The sequence below is a fragment of the Pan paniscus genome, chromosome X, assembly GCF_029289425.2.
Source record: "Pan paniscus chromosome X, NHGRI_mPanPan1-v2.0_pri, whole genome shotgun sequence".
NCBI classification, from domain to species: Eukaryota; Metazoa; Chordata; class Mammalia; order Primates; family Hominidae; genus Pan; species Pan paniscus.
In genome coordinates this window covers 77,448,776-77,473,956 of record NC_073272.2, presented here as the reverse complement: position 1 = coordinate 77,473,956, position 25,181 = coordinate 77,448,776, and the positions used below count along the sequence as shown (strand labels likewise).

Sequence of the window (25,181 nt, the reverse complement as noted above, 5' to 3'; positions counted from 1 at the left end):
CAGCAATCCTCCTGCTTTGGCCTCCTAAAGTGACAGAATTACAGGCGTGAGCCACTGAGCCCAGCCATTTATTCTCTGATATTTATCGAATGCATTCTACATGCCAGGCACTATAGTTTACACTCATTATCTATAATACACACATTAACATTGCAGAGTAAGTATTAACCCCCTTCGAAAGATAAGGGGACTTTAAAGATGAGGGGACTGGCCAGGCATGGTGGCTCATGCCTATAATCCCAGAACTTTGGGAGGCTGAGGTGGGAGGATCCCTTGAGGTGATGGGAGGATCCCTTGAGGCCAAGAGTTTGAGACCAGCCTGAACAATATAGCCAGACTCATCTCTACCCACCCCATATAGATAGATAGATAGATAGATAGATAGATAGATAGATAGATAGATAGATAGATGAGGGAACTGACAGTAAGCAAGAGGGTGGTTGGGGGCTTGCTCATAGAAGCACAGCTCTAAGAAACTGAGCTGGGATCCCACACTGGTCTGTCTAGTTCCAAAGCCTATGTTTTGTGCTAGGCAACAAAGGCTTGTTTTTGCAGCGACTGGTTTTATTTTATGGTGAATCCTTTCCCCCTGTTGTGGAAGGGAAGTTGTTCATCCTCGCATCTGGTGTTATCTTAGAGAGGCAGCATGATAAAAATGAAAAAGCATGGTCTTTGATAAAATTATTCATATTTCTTTACTTCTGGGAATCTATAATAATAAATAAATAATATGAAATGTGGAAAGTGATGAACACGCAATGCATACTGAAGCATAATAAAAATGGTCATCATAATGCTAGGATGGCAGATAGATCTCCCTCCCCAGTTTTCCAAAAAAGTCTGTAGTTTTAAAGAGGATATGCTTTAATCCACCCCCAATGATGTTTAACAAGTTACTCTGAGTCTCATTTTCCTCATCAGTAGAATGGAAAAAATGCTGATTTCTTTGGCTATTGTGAAAATTAAATGAGATGAGGGATGTGAAGTACCTAATGCAGTACCTGGCATATAGAAGATGTTAAGTAAATGTTAGAAAATAAAGTGAGATTATATTCCTCTGGGTGGTAAATGTTTTGCAGTTGATCATTTTGGGATGTTTAACAAGGCAGGCTATCATTGGAAAAACTTTGCTTTGAGAAATGACTCATGAAAGTATCACATGTGCAAAAAACCCTGCAGTTCTCTAGAAAATATCTGATTACAGAGAAATAGGCTAGTAGCAGTTGCAGAACAATTAAATGGAGACACCACCAAAAAATTAAAAACTAAGGAAAGGGGACAAGGATAGATTTTAGCTCTATCCAGGAAGTACGTGAACTGATAATGGAGCAGATGGCATTTAAGGATTAAAAATGCTCGCTTCTCTGTTCACTGTCTTCTTCAGTAATTATCTGCCCATTATATTTCCAGATCTGTTCCAGATCTCTTAATTTAAGGAGGGAGTTGGAAATGTATACCTTAACTAAGAATTTGTTTTGTTCTACTTCATACTAACATCTGAAGACTGGTAGATGATTAGGAAAGGTGAAAATATGAAGAATTTTTATGAATAAACCCTGATGGTTAGAACAAAGACACGAATAAGTTTTGGGAGTACTATTCAGCCATAAAAAAGAATGAGATCCTATCATTTGCAACAACATGGATGGAACTGGAAGTCGTTATGTTAAGTGAAATAAGCCGAGCACAGAAAGACAAACATTGCATATCCTCACTTATGTGTGGGAGCTAAAAATCAAAACACTTGAACTCATGGAGATAGTAGAATGATAGCTACCAGAAGCTGGGGGTGGTGGTGGGAGGTGGGGATTCTTTATGAGTACAAACAAAAAACAAAAAACAGAATGAATAAGACCTACTGTTTGATAGCACAACGGAGTGACTATAGTCAATAATAATTTAATTGTAGATTTAAAAAATTAAGAGTATAATAGGATTGTTTGTAACACAAAGGATAAATGCTTGAGGAGATGGATATCTCGTTTTACATGATGTGATGAGTACACATTGCATGCCTGTATCAAAACATCTCATGTACTTCATAAATATATACACCTAAGGCCGGGCACAGTGGCTCACACCTATAATCCTGGCACTTTGGGAGGCCGAGGCAGGCGGATCACGAGTTCAGGAGATCGAGACCATCCTGGCTAACACGGTGAAACCCCGTCTCTACTAAAAATACAAAAAATTAGCCGGGCGTGGTGGCGGGCGCCTGTAGTCCCAGCTACTCAGGAGGCTAAGGCAGGAGAATAGCGTGAACCCGGGAGGCAGAGCTTGCAGTGAGCCGAGATCGCCCCACTGCACTCCAGCCAGCCTGGGCGACAGAGTCATTCCATGTCAAAAAATATATATATATATGTACATATATATATGTACACATACATACACACACACACCTACTATGTACCCACAAAAATTTAAATTTAAATTTAAAAAAGAATGAAGCCAGGCGTGGTGGCTCACACCTGTAAGCCCAGCACTTTGGGAGGCCAAAGTGGGCAGATTGCTTGAGCCTAGGAGTTTGAGATCTGCCTGGGCAACATGGCAAAACCGTGTTCCTAGCAAAAGAAAAAAAAAAAAATAACAGAACATGGTGGTGTGTGCCTGTAGTCCCAGCTACTAGGGAGGCTGAGATGGGAGGATCACCTGAGCCTGGGAGGTACAGGCTGCAGTGAGCCAAGATGTACCATTGCACTCCAGCCTGGGTGACAGAGCCAGACCCTGTCCCAAAATAATAATAATAATAATAATATAATGTAGTTGTATATTTTAAAATAATTAAAAGTATAATTGGATGGTTTGTAACACAAAGGATAAATTCTTGAGGGCATGGACACCTCATTCACCATGATGTGATTATTACGCAATGCATGCCTATATCAAAGTATCTCATGTACCCCATAAATATATACACCTACTGTGTACCCACAGAATTTTTTTTAAGAAATATGCTTTTGGGGAAAGTTGCATTTTAGAGGAATTCAGACTGGTAATACTTAGCTTTCTTGCTTCTGAAATTCAAAAGAAATTTGAATGGCAGGATCAGATTTTAGCTTTAAATCGTAATTAATAGATCCTATATTCCATTTTTGATGAGTGATAGTGACAATAGGACAATTTCTGGTTATTAAAGCTTAAGCTACTTTGGTAGAGCTAATCAAGTTAAATATTATGCAAGCAGGTAAGATGAAATTAAACTGATGTCTCACTGCCCTTTCTTGGTCCTCTTAATCTCTTATAGTCATAGATTTCTATAACACTTGATTATTACAAATAGGATTAGAGACATTGCCTTCTAGTAGTGAGGTGATTTTTTTTGGACATACTAGTTAAAATGTTTCAAGAGAAGAGAAAGACTTTAAACTTACTTTACTTTGTTGGTAAGTATTTCAATTGGGAGTATTATTGCTATTTTTGTTTTATTTGAATGGTAGAAAATAGACTAATGTACGCCAAGGAGAAGGAGGGAAATAAATTGATTGTGAATATCTTGTAAATTCAATGTGTTTTTTCATAGTAAGCCTGTAATTTGTTTTATAAAAAATATATCCGATACAAATTGAAAGCTTTAGATCAGTATATTTTCTTGAATGTTTAACAACTATTAGTGGAGGCCGGGCACAGTCGTTCATGCTTGTAATCACAGCACTTTGGGAGGCCGAGTTGGATGGATCACCTGAGGTCAAGAGTTTGAGACCAGCCTGGCCAACACGGTGAAACCCTGTCTCTACTAAAAGTACAAAATTAGCTGGGCGTGGTGGTGCGCACCTGTAGTAGTCCCAGCTACCCAGGAGGCTGAGGCACGAGAATCACTTGAACCCGGGAAGCAGAAGTTGCGGTGAGCCAAGATCGTGCCACTGCACTCCAGCCTGGGTGGCAGAGCGAGACTCTGTCTCAAAAAAACTATTAGTGGGAAAAGTATTTGCATTAGGAGTTGTTTGCGAATTAATTGCTTTTTTGGAGTTGCTGAGCAGTTCACTTGATAAACCTCTTATCTTTACATGTTATAGTCTTTGGAAGATATGTTTCTTCCTAATAATTTTCAAGTATTATTAGAATGATCTGAAGTGCACAGGTGAAATTTTTAACTTTTCCATTTGAAGGTTGTGACTTTGGAAGATAAAGAAGAATCTGGAAAATGAATAGTGGGATTTAGTGTAGTGGCAATAGAGGAACAAAATTTTTATTTCTCAACCATGCCTTTCCATACCCAAATAATGGGCTCTTGACAAAGAACCAGAGGCACCCTTAGGAAAAAGCTTCTTTAGGAATAGAGATTTACGCTGATCAAGAAAGCTTTCAATTCAAATTTGAAGAAATTCCTGGCCACACATAGTGGCTCCCACTTGTAATCACAACACTTTGGGAAGGCCAAAGTGGAAGGATTGCTTGAGCCTAGGAGTTTAAGACCAGCCTGCGCAACATAGCAAGACCCCATCTCTGCAAACAAATAAAAGAAAATAACCAAGCATGGTAGCATGCACCTGTGGTCCTAGCTATTCAGGAGGCTGAGGCAGGAGGATCATTTGAGCCCAGGAGTTCGAGGCTGCAGTGAGCTAACAATCATGCCACTGAACTCTAACCTGGGTAACAGAATGAGACCCTGTCTCTAAATTGAAACAAAAGAGAGAGAGAGAAAACAAGAAATTCCCTTATAAATCTATTAACTAAAGAAGACAAAAAAGAGGACCAGTGAAGGAAGTGTCTAGGAAGTATTAAGGCATTATATTTGAGTTAAGTAGAATATCACATTCTTCAACCGTTCCAGGAGGATCACGGGGTGGTTTATTATTAGAAATGGTATGCTTTTTCCTGTTATTCATCATTTGGTTCACTTAATGTTTATTTAATTTCCCTTTGCTATCCATAGAAATTTATATAACATGTAGTCCTAACCCATAAGAATCAGAATGTAGAGCTGTGATTCTCAAACTTCAGTGTATATAAAGAATCACATGTGTAACATGTTAAAATTCAATATTCTTGGAATCTGCCCTGGACTTACTGAATCAAATGTACTGGGGGATGAAATCTAGAAATATGGATTTTGATTTTTGGTTTTTTTTAGAGATGGAATCTAACTATGTTTCTCAGGCTGAAGTGTAGTGGCTATCACCAGGTGCAATCATAGTGCACTACAGCCTCAAATTTCTAGGCTCAAATGATCCTTCTACCTCAGCCTCCTGAGTAGCCGCAACTACAGGCCCATACCACTATGCCTGGCCAGAAGTCTGCATTTTTTTTTAATTTTATAAAATACAGACAGAGTCTCACTATGTTGCCCAGGCTGGTCTTGAACTCCTGGGCTCAAGCGGCCTCCCAAAGTGCTGGGGTTACAGGCATGAGCCACTGTGCCTGGCCAAAGTCTGCATTTTTAACAAGCTCCTTTATACCAACCACACTTTGAGAAACACAGGTTTAAAAAGTTTATTATCCATTATGATAAAGCCTTGCTCTAGGAAGTTTTGGGTTACTTTATCACTAAATCTTTCTTTTATGTTGTATTCTGATCAGTAATGATTTTTAAAGATTTTTGAATACATAAAAATAAGATTGTAAAATTGTACATTCTTTTCAGTTCAAAACAGTTGTTCTTGAGCTAGGCATAGTGGTTTGAGCCTGTAATCCCAGCCACTCAGGAGGATGAGGGAGGAGTGTCTATTGGGGCCAGGAGTTCGAGACCAGCCTGAGCAACATAGCAAAACCCTATCTCTAAAAGAGATTTTTTTATTTTATTTTAGAGATGGAGTCTCGCTCTGTCACCCAAGTTTCAGTGCAGGGGCTCAATCTCGGCTCACTGCAACCTCTGCCTCCCGGGTTCAAGCGATTCTCCTGCCTCAGCCTCCCAAGAAGCTGGGATTACAGGCACGCGCCACCACACCTAGCTAATTTTTGTAATGTTAGTAGAGACAGGGTTTCACCATGTTGGTCAGGCTGGTCTTGAACTCCTGACCTCATGATCCGCCCACCTTGGCATCCCAAAGTGCTGGGATTACAGGCATGAGCTACTGCGCCCAACAAGAGTTTTTAAAAATTAGCTAGGCATGGTGGCGCATACTTGTAGTCCCAGTTATTTGGGAGACTGAGATGGGAGGATCACTTAAGCCCAGGATTTTGAGGCTGCAGTGAGCTATGATCACGTCACTGCACTCCAGTCTGGGTGACAAAGTGACACCCTGTCTCTCTTTTTTTTTTTTTTTGAGACAGAGTCTCGCTCTGTCGCCCAGGCTGGAGTGCAGTGGCGTGATCTCAGCTCACTGCAAGCTCTGACTCCCGGGTTCACGCCATTATCCTGCCTCAGCCTCCCAAGAAGCTGGGATTACAGGCGCGCGCCACCACGCCTAGCTAATTTTTGTGTTGTTAGTAGAGACAGGGTTTCACCATGTTGGTCAGGCTGGTCTTGAACTCCTGACCTCATGATCCACCCACCTCGGCATCCCAAAGTGCTGGGATTACAGGCATGAGCCACTGTGCCCAACAACTTTTAAAAATTAGCTAGGCATGGTGGCGCATACTTGTAGTCCCAGTTATTTGGGAGGCTGAGATGGGAGGATCACTTAAGCCCAGGATTTTGAGGCTGCAGTGAGCTATGATCACACCACTGCACTCCAGTCTGGGTGACAAAGTGACACCCTGTCTCTCTTTTTTTTTTTTTTTTTGAGATGGAGTCTCGCTGTGTCACCCAGGCTGGAGTGCAGTGGCATGATCTCGGCTCTCTGCAAGCTCCGACTCCCGGGTTCACGCCATTCTCCTGCCTCAGCCTCCCGAGTAGCTGGGACTACAGGCACCCGCCACCGCGCCCGGCTAATTTTAGTAGAGACGGGGTTTCACCATGGTCTCGATCTCCTCGTCTCGTGATCCGCCCGCCTCGGCCTCCCAGAGTGCTGGGATTACAGGCCTGAGCCACTGCGCCCGGCCTTTTTTTTTTTTAAGAACAATATTGTGGGATTGGGGGTGATTTTGCTCCCCAGGAGATATTTGGCAGTGTGTGGAGATATTTTTGGTTGTTGCAGCTGGGAGAGGAGGGTGCTACTGGCATGTAGTGAGTAGAAGCCAGGGTTGCTATTCAACATCCTACAGTGCACTGACAGCATCACTCCTCACAACAATGATCTGGCCTAAGACGTCAGTAGTGTTGCTTTTGAGAAACCCTGGTTTAGAATGATCATGGCCTGTTTGAGTTTCTACCTCAGTATCTTACTAACTGTGGCATTTTGGGCAAGTTGTTTAACCTCTCCAATCCTGTTTTCTCAACAGATAAGCAAATGTAAAAAGAGTACTTACCTTATAGTGTCGTTTTGAGGATTGAACTTAATTATATATTCTATAAAGCAAGAAGTAACTGCCTGACACCCGCTAGACATTCCAAATAGTAGCTATTATTTTCTCCATAAATCCAAGAGAGGCTTGCTTTAGAATATCTTAAAATATTACGTCATTGTGAATAAGGATTATAGCATCTAATTATAATGTTCCAGGCTATGTTCATGTAATTTTATTGTAAAAGTTTTTGTTTGTTTGTTTGTTTTTTAGACAGAGTCTCACTCAGTCACCCAGGCTGGAGTGCAGTGGTGCAGTCTCAGCTCACTGCAACCTCCACCTCCCAGGTTCAAGTGATTCTCGTGCCTCAGCCTCCTGAGTAGCTGGGACTACAGGCGTGTGCCACCACACCCAACTAATTTTTGTATTTTTAGTAGAGACGGGGTTTCACGATGTTGGCCAGGCTGTTCTCAAACTCCTGACATCAAGTGATCCATCCGACTTGACCTCCCAAAGCGCTGAGATGACAGGTATGAGCCACCACTCCCGGCCTGTAAAAGTTTAAAACTAGTTCATTTGTTGTGATCTGTTTTCAATTCATTTTAAAGAAAATGAACCCAGTCGGGGCAAGGTGGTTCATGCCTGTAATCCCAGCACTTTGGGAGGGCAAGGATCATTTGAGCTCAGGAGTTTGAGACCAGCCTGGGCAACATGGCAAAACCCCATCTCTACAAAAATTAGTGGGGCACGGTGGTGCACACCTGTAGTCCCAGCTATCCAGGAAGCCGAGGTGGGAGAATCACTAGAGCCTGGGAGGTTGAGGCTGCAGTTAGCCAAGTTCACACCACTGCACTCCAGCCTAGGCAACAGAGTGAGACCCTGTCACCAAAAAAAAGAAAGAAAATGAATTCAGGAAGTAATCTAATTGCCTCTGCATTAAGCAGCCTTTTGAAGTGATTTTGTTTTATAAGAGCCTGAAAAAAGATAATTCCTTTGAACTAGTTTCTTCTACTTGATAAATTATTTCGAGAAAGAATAGCCAGAAGTCTGGTCTTTCTAGTCTGTTAATAAACAGGAAGAGGAATAACATATATTATAATATATATTACAATAATTATTATACATGGTCTCGATCTCCTGACCTCGTGATCTGCCGGCAGATGGGATGACCCAGCCATCCCATTACTGGATATACACCCAAAGGAATGTAAATCATGCTGCTATAAAGACACATGCACACGTATGTTTATTGCGGCACTATTCACAATAGCAAAGACTTGGAACCAACCCAAATGTCTAACAATGATAGCCTGGATTAATAATAATATATATTATAATATAATTATATTATTATATTAATATAATACATATTATAATTATATTATATTATTATATTAATATAATATAAAATATATAAATAACAAATATATAATTTATATATATAAATATATATAAATTATATATATAAATATACATTTATTAGAGACAGGGTATTGCTCTGTTGTCCCCGCTAGAGTTCAGTGACGTGTGATCGTAGCTCACTGCAGCCTCTAACTCCTGGGCTCAAGTGATCCTCCTGCCTCAGCCTCCTGAGTATCTGGGACTACAGGCACATGCCACCACATCCGACCAATTTTATAATATTTTGTAGTAACTGGGTCTCACTATGTTGACCAGGCTGGTCTCGAACTCCAGGGCTCAAGCAGTCCTCACTCCTCAGCCTCCCAAAGTGCAGGGATTACAGGCTTGAACCACCATGCCTGGCCATAAATTTTTTATGTAGACCTGCTTGAAAACGTTTATTCAAGAATTTTTGTGTAGGAAAACTCCACATATTGATAACTAATTCAAAGCACTTATATTTCTTTTGTTGGCATGATTATATATCTATATGGTTGAATAGAGATAGGAGGATGTAAAACTGTGTAAATACCTGTTACTGCTTCACACTTGTTTTTCTCAGCCCCATACAGAATATGTAGTCACCCTGAATAAAATAGTTAAATCATATTTGTATTTGCTGGTAACTGTCAAATTTAACTTGAAAATATGGCAAAATTAGATATACAATCATGTCATCTGCAAACAGGCACAATTTGACTTCCTCTTTTCCTAATTGAATACCCTTTCTTTCTTTCTCCTGCCTGATTGCCCTGGCCAGAACTTCCAACTCTATGTTGAATAGGAGTGGTGAGTGAGGGCATCCCTGTCTTGTGCCAGTTTTCAAAGGGAATGCTTCCAGTTTTTGTACATTCAATATGATATTGGCTGTGGGTTTGTCATAAATAGCTCTTATTATTTTTAGATACGTCCCATCTACACCTAATGTATTGAGAGTTTTTAGCATGAAGTGCTGTTGAATTTTGTCAAAGGCCTTTTCTGCATCTATTGAGATAATCATGTGGTTTTTGTCTTTGGTTCTGTTTATATGCTGGATTACATTTATTGATTTGCGTATGTTGAAGCAGCCTTGAATCCCAGGGAAGAAGCCCACTTGATCATGGTGGATAAGCTTTTTGATGTGCTGCTGGATTTGGTTTGCCAGTATTTTATTGAGGATTTTTGCATTGATGTTCATCAGAGATATTGGTCTAAAATTGTGGAAGACAGTGTGGCGATTCCTCAGGGTCTAGAACTAGAAATACCATTTGACCCAGCCATCCCATTACTGGTTATGTACCCAAAGGAATATAAATCATGCTGCTATAAAGACACATGCACACATATGTTTATTGTGGCACTACTCACAATAGCAAAGACTTGGAACCAACCCAAATGTCTAACAATGATAGCCTGGATTAAGAAAATGTGGCACATATACACCATGGAATACTATGCAGCCATAAAAAATGATGAGTTCATGTCCTTTGTAGGGACATGGATGAAGCTGGAAACCATCATTCTCAGCAAACTAACGCAAGGACAAAAAACCTAACACCGCATGTTCTCACTCATAGGTGGGAATTGAACAATGAGAACACTTGGACCCAGGAAGGGGAACATCACACACCGGGGCCTGTTGTGGGGTGGGGGGAGGGGGAGGGATAGCATTAGGTGATATACCTAATGTAAAAGACTAGTTAATGGGTGCAGCACACCACATGGCACATGTATACATATGTAACAAACCTGCACATTGTGCACAAGTACCCTAGAACTTAAAGTATAATAAATATCTATATATAAAAAAAAAAAATATGGCAAAAATTAATGATTCCTTCAAAATATAGATTGCATATTTTGAAATGTGAACCCATATTGTCTGTGCTCTGAGAATCATTAAAACGGTATCAAATAATAGCAATTCATTTTGTTGGGAAAACAATAAATTTGATCTGTGCAGTCTTAATTTAAATCAAATATTCTCTATCTTCCTCCTGGTTCATTCTCTCCCACAGCCTTTACCAACTACTTGTTTCATTGTTCCGCAGTCTTGTTAATTATTTGTTATAACCAATCTTTCCTTCTTTTTTTTTTTTTTTTTTTTTTGAGACAGAGTCTCACTTTGTTGCCCAGGCTGGAGTACAGTGGTGCCATCTTGGCTCACTGCAACCTCGGCCTCCTGGGTTCAAGCGATTCTAGTGCCTCAGCCTCCCCGGTAGCTGGGACTACAGACATGTGCCACCACGCCCAGCTAACTTTTATATTTTTAGTAGAGATGAGGTTTTGCCATGTTAGCCAGGCTGGTCTTGAAGTCCTGACCTCAAGTGATCCACCCACTTCAGCCTACCAAAGTGTTGGGATTACAGGCGTGAGCCACTGCACCTGGCCTGTTAACAACCAATCTTTCAAGAATGTATATCTTTTTCTGTGGGTTTAGAGTGTGTTCGGTTTTTCGTGTGTGGCATATTCTTTTTGTGGCCCTTACCAGAATTTTTTCGTATTTGCTACAAAACTAATGTTTTTTTTGTTTTGTTTTGAGACTGAGTGTCGCTCTGTCACCCAGGCTGGAGTGCAGTGGTGCGGTCTCGGCTCACTGCAACTCCACCTCCCGGGTTCAAGCAATTCTCCTGCCTCAGCCTCCCGAGTAGCTGGGATTACAGGCACCCGCCATCACGCCCAGCTTATTTTTTGTATTTTTAGTAGAGACGGGGTTTCACCCTGTTGGCCAGGCTGGTCTTGAACTCCTGACCTCGTGATCTGCCCGCCTTGGCCTCCCAAAGTGCTGAGATTACAGGCGTGAGCCACCGCGCCTGGCCTACAAAACTAATTTTTATGCAGCTTTTTTCCATCATTCATAGAGATGTACTTGTGACATAAAATTGTGGTCAGTATTAGATGAATTCAGATATGCTTAAAGGCAGACCAGGCTGGGCATGGTGGCTCATGCCTGTAATCCCAGCACTTTGGGAGGCTGAGGCGGGTGGATCATTTGAGGCCAGGAGTTCAAGACCAGCCTGGCCAACATGGTCAAACCCCGTCCCTACTAAAAACACAAAAATTAGCCGGGGGTGGTAGTGCGTTCCTGTAATCCCAGCTACTTTGGAGGCTGAGGCACGAGAATCATTTGAACCTGGGAGTCAGAGGTTGCAGTGAGCCCAGATCATGCCATCGCACTTCAGCCTGGGCATGACAGAGTGAGACTCTGTCTAAAAAAAAAAAAAAAAAAAAAAAAAAGGCAAATCATGCATTTTTAGAATCCATGTTACTTTCTAAAGTGAAAAAAAAAGTTTTGTTTCTATGTAAGTGTTTACGTGTGCAATTATCATTTCTTTCTTACATGTTAATGTAAGCAAGTCAGTCAATTCCCAGTTAAATTTCACTGATTATAAATTTAGTACACATTTACTGAGTGCCTACTGTATGGTAAAGAATTGTGGGTCTCTGTTCTCTTGTAGCTAATAGTCTAGAAAAGGAATCAAACGTCAAAGTGTCTTAAAATGGTAAGTGCTAGAATATAGGTAATGGGAAATATAACTGGTCAAATGGTTCTGAATGATGAACCACTGCATGATTTCCCAGCTTTTTCTATACATATCTCTATAAAGATGAGCAAAATCATAAATTAGCATTAACTCTACATTGAGATTTTTGTTTTCTTTGTTATCCCTTCCTGCCTTCTTACTACTCATGGCAAGGATTAAACATTGAGGGTGGGGCTGGACGCAGTGATTCACGCCTGTAATCCCAGCACTTTGGGAGGCCGAGGCGAGCAGATCATGAGGTCAAGAGTTCCAGACCAGCCTGGCCAACATGGTGAAACCCCATCTCTACTAAGAATTCAAAAATTATCCAGGCGTGGTGGCGTGTGCCTGTAATCCCAGCTACTTGGGAGGCTGAGGCAGGAGAATTGCATGAACCCAGCAGGGGGAGATTGCAGTGAGGTGAGATCGCACCACTGCACTCTAGTCTGGGTGACAGAGCAAGACTCCATCTCTAGAGAAAAAAGAAAAAGAAAACATTGAGAGTGAAGATGAGGGGAATGATAAATATGATGGCATTTAATTTCAAACTTAAATCCTGTCGACTAACCATGCTTCTCTTCCACTGCCTCATGATGATTAGCCAAAAAGGAACAAACTCTAGCTCTTTTTTGTGTGTAGACATAAATTTTCATTTCTATAGGACAAATGCCAAATAATGTGGTTGATGGGTTGTATGGTAAGTGTATCTTTAGTTGCCAGATTTTTTTTTCTTTTTTTTTTCTTTCTTTTTTTTCTTTTTTGAGATAGAGTTTCACTCTTGTTGCCCAGGCTGGAGTGCAGTGGCACGATCTCGGCTCACTGCAGCCTTCGCCTTCCCAGATTCAAGAGATTCTCCTGCCTCAGCCTCCTGAGTAGCTGGGATTACAGGCGCCCGCCACCACACCCAGCTAATTTTTTGTATTTTTAGTAGAGACGGGATTTTATCATGTTGGCCAGGCTGATCTCAAACTCCTGACCTCAGGTGATCTACCCGTCTTGGCCTCCTAAAGTGCTGGGATTACAGCATGAGCCACTGCGCCTGGCTTTTTTTTTTTTTTTTTTTTTTGGAGACAGAGTCTCACTCTGCCACCCAGGCTGGAATGCAGTGGCGTGATCTCAACTCACTGCAACCTCTACCTCCTGAATTCAAGTATTTCTCCTGCCTCAGCCTCCCAAGTACCTGGGATTACAGGCGTGCACCACCATGCCCGGCTAAATTTTTTTTTCTTTTTCTTTTTTTTTTTTTTTTGCATCAGAGTTTTGCTCTTGTCGCCCAGACGGGAGTGCAATGATGTGATCTTGGCTCACTGCAACCTCCGTCTCCCGGGTTCAAGCGATTGTCATGCCTCAGCCTCCTGAGTACCTGGGATTACAGGCATGTGCCACCATGCCCAGCTAATTTTTGTATTTTTTTTTTTTTTAGTAGAGATGTGGTTTCAACATGCTAGCCAGGCTGGTCTTGAACTCCTGACCTCAAGCGATCCACCCGCCTTGGCCTCCCAAATTGCTGGGATTACAGGTGTGAGCCACTGCACCCACCTAGTTGCTTGATCTTTTAAGACTGCCAAACTGTTTTCCAAAGTGGCTGCACCATAGTACATTCCCACCAGTGATGTATGAGAGATCTAGTTTCTCCACATCCTCACCAGCATTTGATATTGTCAGTATATTTTATTTTATTTTATTTTGAGACAGAGTCTCACTCTGTCTCCCACGTTGGAGCGCAGTGGCGCGATCTCGGCTCACCGCAACCTCCGCCTCCCAGGTTCAAGCGATTCTCCTGCCTCAGCCTCCCGAGTAGCTGGGATTACAGGCACCCACCACCATGCCTGGCTAATTTTTGTATTTTTATTAGAGACAGGGTTTCACCATGTTGGCCAGGCTGTTCTCGAACTCCTGACCTCAAGTGATCCACCCACCTTGGCCTCCCAAAGTGCTGGGATTACAGGTGTGAGCCACCGCACCCGGCCCAGAGAGTAAAATTTTTTATTTTTTATTTTTTTGTTTTTTTGAGACAGTGTCTCGCTGTGTCACCCAAGCTGGAGTGCAGTGGTATGATTTTGGCTCACTGCAATGTCTGCCTCCCAGTCTCAAGCAATTCTCATGCCTCAGCCTTCTGAGCAGCTGTGATTTTAGGCATGTGCCACCACACTCAGCTAATTTTTGTATTTTTAGTAGAGACTGGGTTTTGCCATTTTGGCCAGGCTGGTCTCGAACTCCTAGCCTCAAGTGATCTGCCCACCTTGGCCTCCCAAAGTGCTGGGATTAGAGGCATGAGCCACCACATCCGGCTGAATTTTGATGAGGTCCAGTATATCAATTTTTCTTTTTTTATGGATCCTGCTTTTGTTGTCAGGCCTAAGAAACCTTTGCCTACCCTTAGCTTCTGAATATTTTCTCCTATTTATTTTCATAAAAGTTTTATAGTTTTACAGTTAAGTATATGATCTATTTTGTGTTAGTTTCTTTTTTTTTTTTTTTTTTTGAGATGGAGTTTCAGTCTTGTTGCCCAGGCTGGAGTGCAATGGCACGATCTCGGCTCACTGCAACTTCTGCCTCCCAGGTTCAAGCGATTCTCCTGCCTCAGCCTCCCAAGTAGCTGGGATTACAGGCATGTGCCACCACCCCTGGCTAATTTTGTATTTTTAGTACAGACGGGGTTTCTCCATCTTGGTTAGGCTGGTTTCGAACTCCCAACCTCAGGTTATCCACCCGCCTCAGCCTCCCAAAGTGCTGGGATTACAGGCGTGAGTCACCATGCCTGGCTGAGTTAGTTTTTATATAAGGTGTGAAGTTCATATTTTTGGCTATGGATGACCAATTGCTTCTGCACCATTTGTTGAAAAGGCTATTCTTCCTCCACTGAGTTGTTTTTGCACCTTTGTGCAAAATCATTTGACTACACTTGTATGGGTCTACTTCTGGGTTGTTTTTTTGTTCTGTTGTTCTGTGATACTATCCCTTCATCTGTACCACACTGTCTTAACTATTGTGGCTAAATAGTAAACCTTAAAATTGAATAGAGTGATTCCTCCCACTTTACTCTTTATTTTCAAGATTTTCACTGTATGTTTTTTGAGAGAAGTAAAATTGTATATAAAACTGGCCATTGGTTTAACTCAACATTCTTTGGAATTTTTGGCAAATGAAAGGTTTTGTTATTTTTATCTTATGTTATTAGTAAATAATAAATAATTCTGTCTGGGTGCAATGGCTTATGACTGTAATGCCAACACTTGGGAGGCTGAGTTGGGAGGATCGTGTGAGCCCAGGAGTTCAAGACTAGCCTGGGCAACATAGTAAAACCCCTGTCTCTACAAAAAAAAATAATATATATATATATAAAGGCCAGGTGTGGTGGCTCATGCCTGTAATCCCAGCACTGTCGGAGGCCGAGGCGGGCAGATTGCTTAAGCCCAGGAGTTCAAGACCTGCCTGGGCAACATGGAGAAGCCCCATCTCTACAAAAAATACAAAAATCAGCTGAGCATGGTGGAACACGTGTGTATTCCAAGCACTTGGGAGGCTGAGGTGGGAGGATCCCTTGAGGCCAGGAGGTCAAGGCTACAGTGAGCCCTCATTGTGCCACTGCACTGCAGTCTGGATGACAGAGCGAGACAGTGTCATTCATTCGTTTATTCATTCATTCATTCATTCATAATTAATTACATCAAAAGTGTAATGTCTGACAAAATATTATGAAATAATGTATTTTAAGAATAATTATCATCCAGCCCAACTACCAAATTTTGGCTTTAGGTCTCACATTTTCTGTATACCTCTGCTTGTTAGTATTGGTTTTAAGTAAGCTGCCTCATTAAAAGAACTTTAAATGCCAAGTTGAGTATATTAATAGCACGCTCACTTTGTCTTTTTTAGATGGTGTTATCTGAAAAGGTTAGTCAGCTGATGGAATGGACTAACAAAAGACCTGTAATAAGAATGAATGGAGACAAGTTCCGTCGCCTTGTGAAAGCCCCACCGAGAAATTACTCCGTTATCGTCATGTTCACTGCTCTCCAACTGCATAGACAGTGTGTCGTTTGCAAGTATGAACTCCAACTACACTTTAAAATTAAATAACTCATATAACGTTAACCATTTCTCAATCCCAGAAGAGCCAAGTTAGTGCAGTAGGTACTTAAATAATGTGTATACCTTACTCAGGATGTCTATGGTAGCAATACTACTGCTCTTTTATAGTCAATTCTTGATTATCCGTATTAGTGGGGGAAGCATGGATAAATAATTGTGGTAGCCATCATAAAAGTAACTTAAAGATCAAACAGTCATCTTATAAATTAGTATCAACTTGGCGGGGCATGGGGGCTCATGCCTGTAATCCCAGCACTTTGGGAGGTCGAGGCAGGTGGATCATCTGAGGTCAGGAGTTCAAGACCAGCCCAGCCAACATGGTGAAACCCCATCTCTACTAAAAAAAAAATACAAAAATTAGCTAGGCATTGTGGTGCATGCCTGCAGTCCCAGATATTTGGAAGGCTGAGGCAGAATAATCGTTTGAACCCGGGAGGCAGAGGTTGCAGTGAGCCAAGCTTGCGCCACTGCACTCCAGCCTGAGCGACAGAGCGAGACTGTCTCAAAAAAAAAAAAAAAATCAGTATCAACTTATGTAACTGTATGCCAGTAGCAGTGATGTAGTATTTTTTTATTATTTGTAAGTGCTTTCAACTTCATACTCTTGTATTGTCAAAATCCCAAAAGGTTGGTAAAGCAAATATCCTACTATTTTTGGAAGAAACAGGCTCCACAATTTTAACTGGTCTACCCAATGCTTAAGATGTTTACTAATGCAATAATGGTGGCTTCATCCAAGTTTGGAATTCAAGAAAACTGGTAATTTTCTTTTTTTTTTTTTTTTGAAACAAAGTCTGGCTCTGTCACCCAGGCTAGAGTGCAGTGGCGTGATCTTGACTCACTGCAGCCTCCACCTCCTGGGTTCAAGTGATTCTTCTGCCTCAGCCTCCCAAGTAGCTGATACTACAAGTGCACACCACCACGCCCAGCTAATTTTTGTATTTTTAGTAGAGACGGAGTTTCACCATGTTGGCCAGGATGGACTTGATCTTTTGACATCGTGATCAACCCACTTAAGCCTCCCAAAGTGCTGGGATTACAGGCGTGAGCCACCACACCCAGCTGGTAATGTTTTTTTTTAAAAAAAAAAAGATGCAGCTGGGTGTGGTAGCTCATGTCTGTGATCTCAGCACTTTGGGAGGCTGAGATGGGAGGATCACTTGGGCCCAGGCATTGGAGACCAGCCTGGGCAACATAGTGAAACTTTGTATCTATAAAAATAAACAAAATTAGCTGGGTGTGGTGATGTGCCTGTAGTCCCAGCTACTCTGGAGGCTGAGGTGGGAGGATCACTTGACCCTGGGAGGTCGAAACTGCAGAAAGCTATAATCATCCCACTGCACTCCAGCCTGAGCGACAGACCAAGACCCTGTCTCAAAAACAAACAACAAAAAAAAGATGCATGGGATCTCATGTGAAATCTAAAAAAGTTGAACTCCTAGAAGCAGAGTAGAATGGTGGTTTTCAGAGTCTTAGGAGAGGATGTGGTGAAAGTGTACAAAGTTTTAGTTAGATGAGGGGAGTAAGTTCTGGTGATCTATTGCACAGTATGGTGACCATAGTTAATGTATTGTAGATTTTGAAATTGCTAAAAACATTTTAAATATTCTCACCACCAAAAAATAATAAATAGGTAAGGTGATGGGTATATTAATTATTATTTTTTTAATCCCAAAGATCCATGATTTAGGGATGTTTCTAATTTCCCAGTTGTTTTATAGTGATTGTAAACCTTGGAGATGGAGACTAATCTTGCTTAAGTTTTCATCAAACAATGGTTTCTTGATTTTATTTTATTGTTTCTTAATGATCTTAGGAGCAAAGATTGCTATTCTGTTAAATAAAAACACCATGAACAATTCAAAATGGTGGATACTAAAAAATAAAATAGCTTTTGCTTTTTAGTGTCTTTTTATTTATGTTTTTAGATCAGTGTATCTGATCTGGTAATTAACTTTAAATAAAATGACAAAGCTACTGTATGAAGAATTAGTTTAGTAAAAACTTGGAGGTTCTCCAGATTCTGACAGCCTGATAGCCATGCAAAGGAATAGACAGCTTGTTTCAGAATGGTGTGTTCTGCCACCCCAAGCCTTGATAACTTTTCTTTAACGATTTTCTCCCTGGAGCTAGGGTATAGTCAAGGTATTTGGTTCCATAGTGCTTATTTTGTGGAGTATGTGCTGAATATAAATTAAAAATAAAAGAAGAAAAAGGAATCGTAAGTAATAACTATGAATAAACTTGAAATGTAGAATTACTTCTAATTCCGTCAGTTCACTCAGTAGCAATCAAGAGTATACAAAAATAGCAGGGAACAAACACAAACTCCTTCATAATTCTCTATTAAATGCAAATTAATGGAATTCTTACTAACCTAAGTTTTTACTGGCATCTTATTTTCTATAAGACCAAATTTAATATTAACTCAAATTTTTCTACACTCATTCAACAAATAAAAATTAAGCAACAGCAACATGAATTATACTGTAGTTGTGGTGCTGTTGGGATGAGAATTGTAAAATAGATAACCTACCCTTATCATCTGGTTAAGGAAATGAGTTACACATATGAAAATATAGATGGCAATATAAGGCAATTTGTGATTAAGTACCAGATCAACTGTACATATAATAAATACTGTAAAATTTCAGGAAAGAAGGTTAATAGGAGTGATTTGGATTGGCCTGATGGAGGAAATAAGACTTGTGCTAGGGCTAGACAAATGGATAAGATGTTGATACAGGCAGGATATTCTGGTTAGAAGCATGATGTACACAAGGGTACAGGGATAGGAGTAAATAAAATATTGGGACTAAAGGTTACTGTTTGAGATTGATTAGTAGTAAGACTAGATAAAAACTAGATGTATTATTTGAAGCTATGTGATAAAGAACCTTCAATAACTAGTGAAAGAGATTAGAGAATGTATTCTGAAGGTAATAAGAAAGCAACAGTGATTTCTGATAAGTGTTTCAGGAAAGTAGTAATTTAGGAAGATGGATGTATATTGCAGTGTAAGGATTGGAGGAGGGCTGGGCACGGTGGCTCACACCTGTAATCCCAGCACTTTGGGAGGCTGAGGCAGGTGGATCACCTGAGGACAGGATTTCAAGACCAGCCTGGCCAACATGGTGAAACCCTGTCTCTACTAAAAATACAAAAATTAGCTGGGCATGATGGTGGGCACCTATAATCCCAGCTACTTAGGAGGCTGAGGCAGGAGAATTGCTTGAGACTGGGAGGCAGAGGTTGCAGTGAGCCAAGATGGCGCCACTGCACTCCAGCCTGGGCCACAGAGTGAGACTGTCTCAAAAAAAAAGAAGGATTGAAGGAGGAGAAACCAGAGTCAGTATTTTTAAATATCCTACTATTAGATAACAAAAATCTGACCTTAGATGATAGCAATAAAAATAGGAGGATATGGAGTGAAACTTTTATCGCAAATGAGAATTGACAGATCATGAGAACTGAAAGCATATGGGAGATATGGAAAAATTCAAAGATGACTTGAGGTTTCAATAATTTTTTTTTTTTTTGAGATGGAGTCTTCCTGTGTCGCCCAGGCTGGAGTGCAGTGGTGTGATCTCGGCTCACTGCAATCTCCGCCTCCCGGGTTCAAGCCATTCTCCTGCCTCAGCCTCCCGAGTAGCTGAGACTACAGGTGCCCGCCACCATGCCCGGTTAATTTTTGTATTTTTGGTAGAGATAGGGTTTCACCATATTGGCCAGGCTGGTCTCGAACTCCTGACCTTGTGATCCGCCTGCCTCGGCCTCCCAACGTGCTGGGATTACAGGCATGAGCCACTGCACCTGGCCTAATTTTTGTATTTTTAATAGAGACAGGGTTTTGCCATGTTGGCCAGGCTTGTCTTGAGCTCCTGACCTCAGGTGATCCACCCACCTCAGCCTCCCAAAGTGCTGGGATTACAGGTATGAGCTGGCCTCAATTAATTTCAATTCCTAGACTCTTCTTATCTTTCATCCTAATAATTTATCTGATTGTGTTATTTACCAAGTAGCTTTTGCACTTTAGATTTTTAAAAATGAATTAATATTGTATTTCTGCTTTCTTTAGGGAATACACTTCTGTCTTGTCTTTGAACTCTTAGAAGTAATTTAGGGTATGGAAAGTTATTGTAGAGGCGATTAGCTATATATTTCCAATGATTGTTGAAAGAGTTTTGGGATAAGAAACAGGCACAAAGTATGAAGCAGAGTCAGGTAATTACTACTTCTCATGAAATCCCTAACTTGGGATAAGGCTTCTCTTATGCCAAAACAAGATTTGTCTTAACCCTGTCAGCAGAGTCTGACCTACTTGTCAGTGTTTTTTATTATTTCTCCCATTGGAAAACCTGCTATTGCTTGCTTGGACCTGTTTTACTGATGATAAACGAGATTGCTTTCAAAAATTGTTTTATATGTTATCTTTACGAATCTCATTGCATCCAGGCAAGCTGATGAAGAATTCCAGATCCTGGCAAACTCCTGGCGATACTCCAGTGCATTCACCAACAGGATATTTTTTGCCATGGTGGATTTTGATGAAGGCTCTGATGTATTTCAGATGGTAAGATCTTTGGTTTATTCTGCTATATAAAAATAGCTAAAATATAGTGAAAGTGGAATATATTTTTTTCAGTGGCTGTAAGACATTAAATGGGATTGCTCTTATGTAAGATCTAGAGTAGCAAACTAAAAGTTAAACTTGAGCTAACCATAAAATGTAGTTATCAATGCTAACCTACTAGAATATGGAAATTGAGTAGTATTTAAATAACATACATTTTTATTGTAGTAAAATATATAAAACAAACTTTATCATTTTAACCATTTTAAGTATATAATTTATTAAGGAATTTTTTAAATCACAGCACGAGTCCCACCATTATGTAATATTGAAGTCTTTAGTATAGCTATCTATACTATAGATATCTTTATCCCCTTACCTCTTTTTTAAAATTTTTATTTTTATTTCAATAGTTTTGGGGCAACAGGTGGTTTTTGGTTACATGGATAAGTTCTTTAGTGGTGATTTCTGGATTTTGGTACACCTATCCCCTGAGCAGCGTACACTGTACCCAAATACGTAGTCTTTAATCCTTCATCCCCCTCTGACCCTTTTTCCCCCAAAGTTCCCAACGTCCATTATATCAATCTTATGCCTTTGCATCCTCATAGTTTAACTCCTACTCATAAGTGAGAACATAACGATATTTGGTTTTCCGTTCCTAAGTTACTTCACTTAGAATAATGACCTCCCGCTCCATCCAAATTGCTGCAAAATACATTATTTCATTCCTTCTTATGACTGAGTAGTATTCCATGATTTATATATACCACATTTTCTTTATCCACTCATTGGCTGATGGACACTTAGGTTGGTTCCATATCTTTGCAATTGTGAATTGTGCTGCTATAAATACGCGTGTGTATGTGTCTTTTTCATATAATGACTTCTTTTCCTTTGGGTAGATACCCAGTAGTGGGATTGCTGGGTCAAATAGTAGTTCTACTTTGAGTTCTTTAAGGAATTTCCATACTGTTTTCCATAGTGGTTGTACTAGTTTACATTCCCACCAACAGTGTTAAAAGTGTTCCCTTTTCACTACATCCACACCACATCTTTGTTTTTGTTTGTTTTTTGTTTTTTGTTTTTTGTTTTTTTTGCTTTAATTATGACCATTCTTGCGGGTGTAAAGTAGTATTTCATTGTGGTTTTGATTTCCCTGATAATTAGTGATGTTGGCCATTTGTATATCTTCTTTTGAGAAATGTCTATTCTTGTCCTTTACCCATTTTTTGATGGGATTGTTTGTTTTCCTCTTGCTGATTTGTTTGAGTACTTTGTAGATTCTGGATATTAGTCCTTTGTCAGATGCACAGTTTGCAAATATTTTCTCCCACTCTGTGGGTTGTTGGTTTACTCTGCAGATTATTCCTTTTGCTGTGCAGAAGCTTTTTAGTTAAATTAGGTCCCATTTATTTATTTTTGTTCTTGTTGCATTTGCTTTTGGGGTCTTAGCCATGAATTCTTTGCCTAAGCCAATGTCTGGAAGAGTTTTTCAGCTGGGCATGGTGGATCATGCCTGTAATCCCAGCACTTTGGGAGGCCAAGGTGGTCAGATCACTCGAGGTCAAGAGTTTAATACCAGCCTGGCCAACATGGTGAAGCTCCATCTCTACTAAAATACAAAAATTATCCGGGTGTGGTGGCGGGCGCCCGTAATCCCAACTACTCGGGATGCTGAGGCATGAGAATCACTTGAACCCAGGAGGCGGAGGTTGCAGTGAGCCGAGATTGCCAGCCTGGGTGATAGAGTGAGACTCAGTCTCAAAAAAAGAGTTTTTACAATGTTATCTTCTAGAATTTTTATGGTTTCAGGTCTTAGATTTAAGTTTCTGGTCCATCTTGAGTTGATTTCTTTTGTCCCCTTACCTCTAGTCTTAGTAGAAAAGTAGATCTTTTGTTGTTTGAAACTGAACCTTTTTCCTGGGCCCTGGATCACATACCCACCTGCTCTGTCAATCATGACCTCTCACAACTATTTTTTGTTTTTGAGACAAGAGTCCCGCTCTGTTGCCCAGGCTGGAGTGCAATGGCACAATCTTGGCTCACTGGCAGCCTCTGCCTTTTGGGTTCAAGCAATTTTCCTGCCTCAGCCTCCCAAGTAGCTGGGATTACAGGCACTTGCCACCACGCCTGGTTAATTTTTTAATTTTTCTTTTTAGTTTCAGGTTTTTTGAGATTGAGTCTCGCTCTGTTGCCCAGACTAGAGTGCAGTGGCTTGATCTCGGCTCACTGCAACCTCTGCCTCCTGGATTCAAGTGATTCTTCTGCCTCAGCCTCCTGAATAGCTGGAATTACAGGTGCCCACCACCACGCCTGGCTACTTTTTGTATTTTGAGTACAGATGGGGTTTCGCCATATTGGCCAGGCTGGTCTCAAACTCCTGACCTCAGATGATCCACCCACCTCAGCCTCCCAAAGTGCTGGGATTACAGGCGTGAGCCACCACACCTGGCCCATTTTTAGCTTCAGCATCTCTGCTAGTTCTTTCCCCTTGCATATAAATACTTAAGGACATAGATTCAATTTTGTCTTTGTTTATAAATGTGTCTAATTCATATATTTGAACATATTTTACTCAATTGTGTAAAACATAAAAGGAAAAAGCTGGATATAATGCCTTGCTATACATCTTCATATGAATGACTTCCCAATCTAAAAATTTATTATATCCCAAATTAAACTGTTTTCTCTTCCACTTTCACCCAAGCCTCATCTTATGTTCTGTATCATTAATGACACTTCTTTGTCATCTTCATCTTCTTGTACAACGTGTGTCATAGCCATACCCCCTTTACATTCCAAGGCTCACATTCATCTCTCATTCAAGCTAATGTAGTAACCTTTTAACTGGTCCACTTACCTTCCATTTAGGGCTCTGTCCATATTGCCTGCTCTAACATTTCCCAGAGTTTTTTCTACATGGTATTAATAAGTATTCTTGGAAAAAAATAAACTTGGGAAACCCTGGTTTAAACAAAATTAAGTTTTCTTTTTACTTCAGGGTTCAAAAACTGGGAAGGATCTAAGTTCTTACCCTACTTGCAAGCTAACAAGTTAACCTGCCACAGGTTCATGGATGCTGGCAGAAAATATGACACTCCTGAGTCAGAGTCCAGCAAAGGACTTTTTGCTGTTTGTTTTTGAGATTGGGTCTTGCTATGTTGCCCTGGCTAGTCTTGAACTCCTGGGCTCAAGTAATCCTTGCACCTTAACCTCCTGAGTAGCTGGGATTACAGGCTTGTGCCACCATGCCTGGCTCAAGTTAAAGGACTTTACTACTCACAACAAGTAGCCAAAATGTCATAGGTTCCCCAAACCCCATTTCCCATAGGGCAATCCAAAGAGGGCCAGTGGTCAGCTACTCGGAAGGCTGGATCAGGAGGATTGCTTGAGATCAGTTTGAGGCTGCAGTGAGCTGTGATCGTGCCTCTGCACTCTAGCCTGAGCAGCAGAGCCAGACCCCAACTCTTAAGAAAACAACAATAACAAAGAGGGCCAATGGGCTGCATTATGGGAGAGGAACACCAAGCTCTGGGAACCCACATTTTCTGTAATGGATAGTAAGTGTGCCTCCCCTTTGCTGTGGAGGGAGACTGTGTAACCGCCCAAGGGGTTCACTTTGCTGCTGCCTAAACAGAGCCAATTCGTCAAGACAGAGGAATTGCAATAGAGAAAGTATTTCATGCACAGCCAGCTTTGTGGGAGACTGGAGTTTTATTATTACTCAAGTCAGTCTCCCCGAGCATTCGGGGAGCAGAGTTTTTAAGGATAGCTTCGTGGGTAGGGGGAAGCCAGTGAGCCAGGAGTGCTGATTGCTCAGAGATTAAATCATAGGGAGTTAAAGGTGTCTTCATGTGCTGAGTCAGTTCCTGGGAGGGGGCCACAAGATCAGATGAGCCAGTTTATTGATCTGGGTGGTGTCAGCTGATCCATCAAGTGCAGAGTCTGCAAAATATCTCAAGCACTGATCTTAGGAGCAGTTTAGGGAGGGTCAGAATCTTGTAGCCTCTAGCTACATGACTCCTAAACCATAATTTTTCATCTTGTGGCTAATGTTAGTCCTAAAAAGGCAATCTAGTTCTCAGGCAAGAAGGAGGTCTGCTTTGGGAAAGGGCTGTTACAGTCTTTGTTTAAACTATAAACTAAGTTTCTCCTAAAGTTAGTTCAGCCTATGGCCAGGAATGAACAAGGACAGCTTGGAGGTTAGAACCAAGTCGGAGTCACTTAAGTTAGATCTCTTTCACTGTCTCAGTCATAATTTTGCGAAGGCCATTTCAACTATCTTCCAAAGATATACAAATATCCTTGAGAAGATTGTCCAGAACAAAGGCAGTTAGGGCCCT

General features: G+C 40.9%; 1 protein-coding gene across 1 annotated transcript in view; it reads left to right on the top strand.

Annotated features, from left to right (window-relative positions):
- MAGT1 (magnesium transporter 1) overlaps positions 1-25,181 on the top strand; it is a 69,089-nt gene that overhangs the window by 3,875 nt on the left and 40,033 nt on the right. The window contains exons 2-3 of the mRNA XM_003824405.4: positions 16,047-16,216; positions 20,718-20,835. Of these exons, the coding sequence (XP_003824453.1) occupies positions 16,047-16,216; positions 20,718-20,835 (288 nt within the window). The remainder of the gene's footprint in view (positions 1-16,046; positions 16,217-20,717; positions 20,836-25,181) is intronic.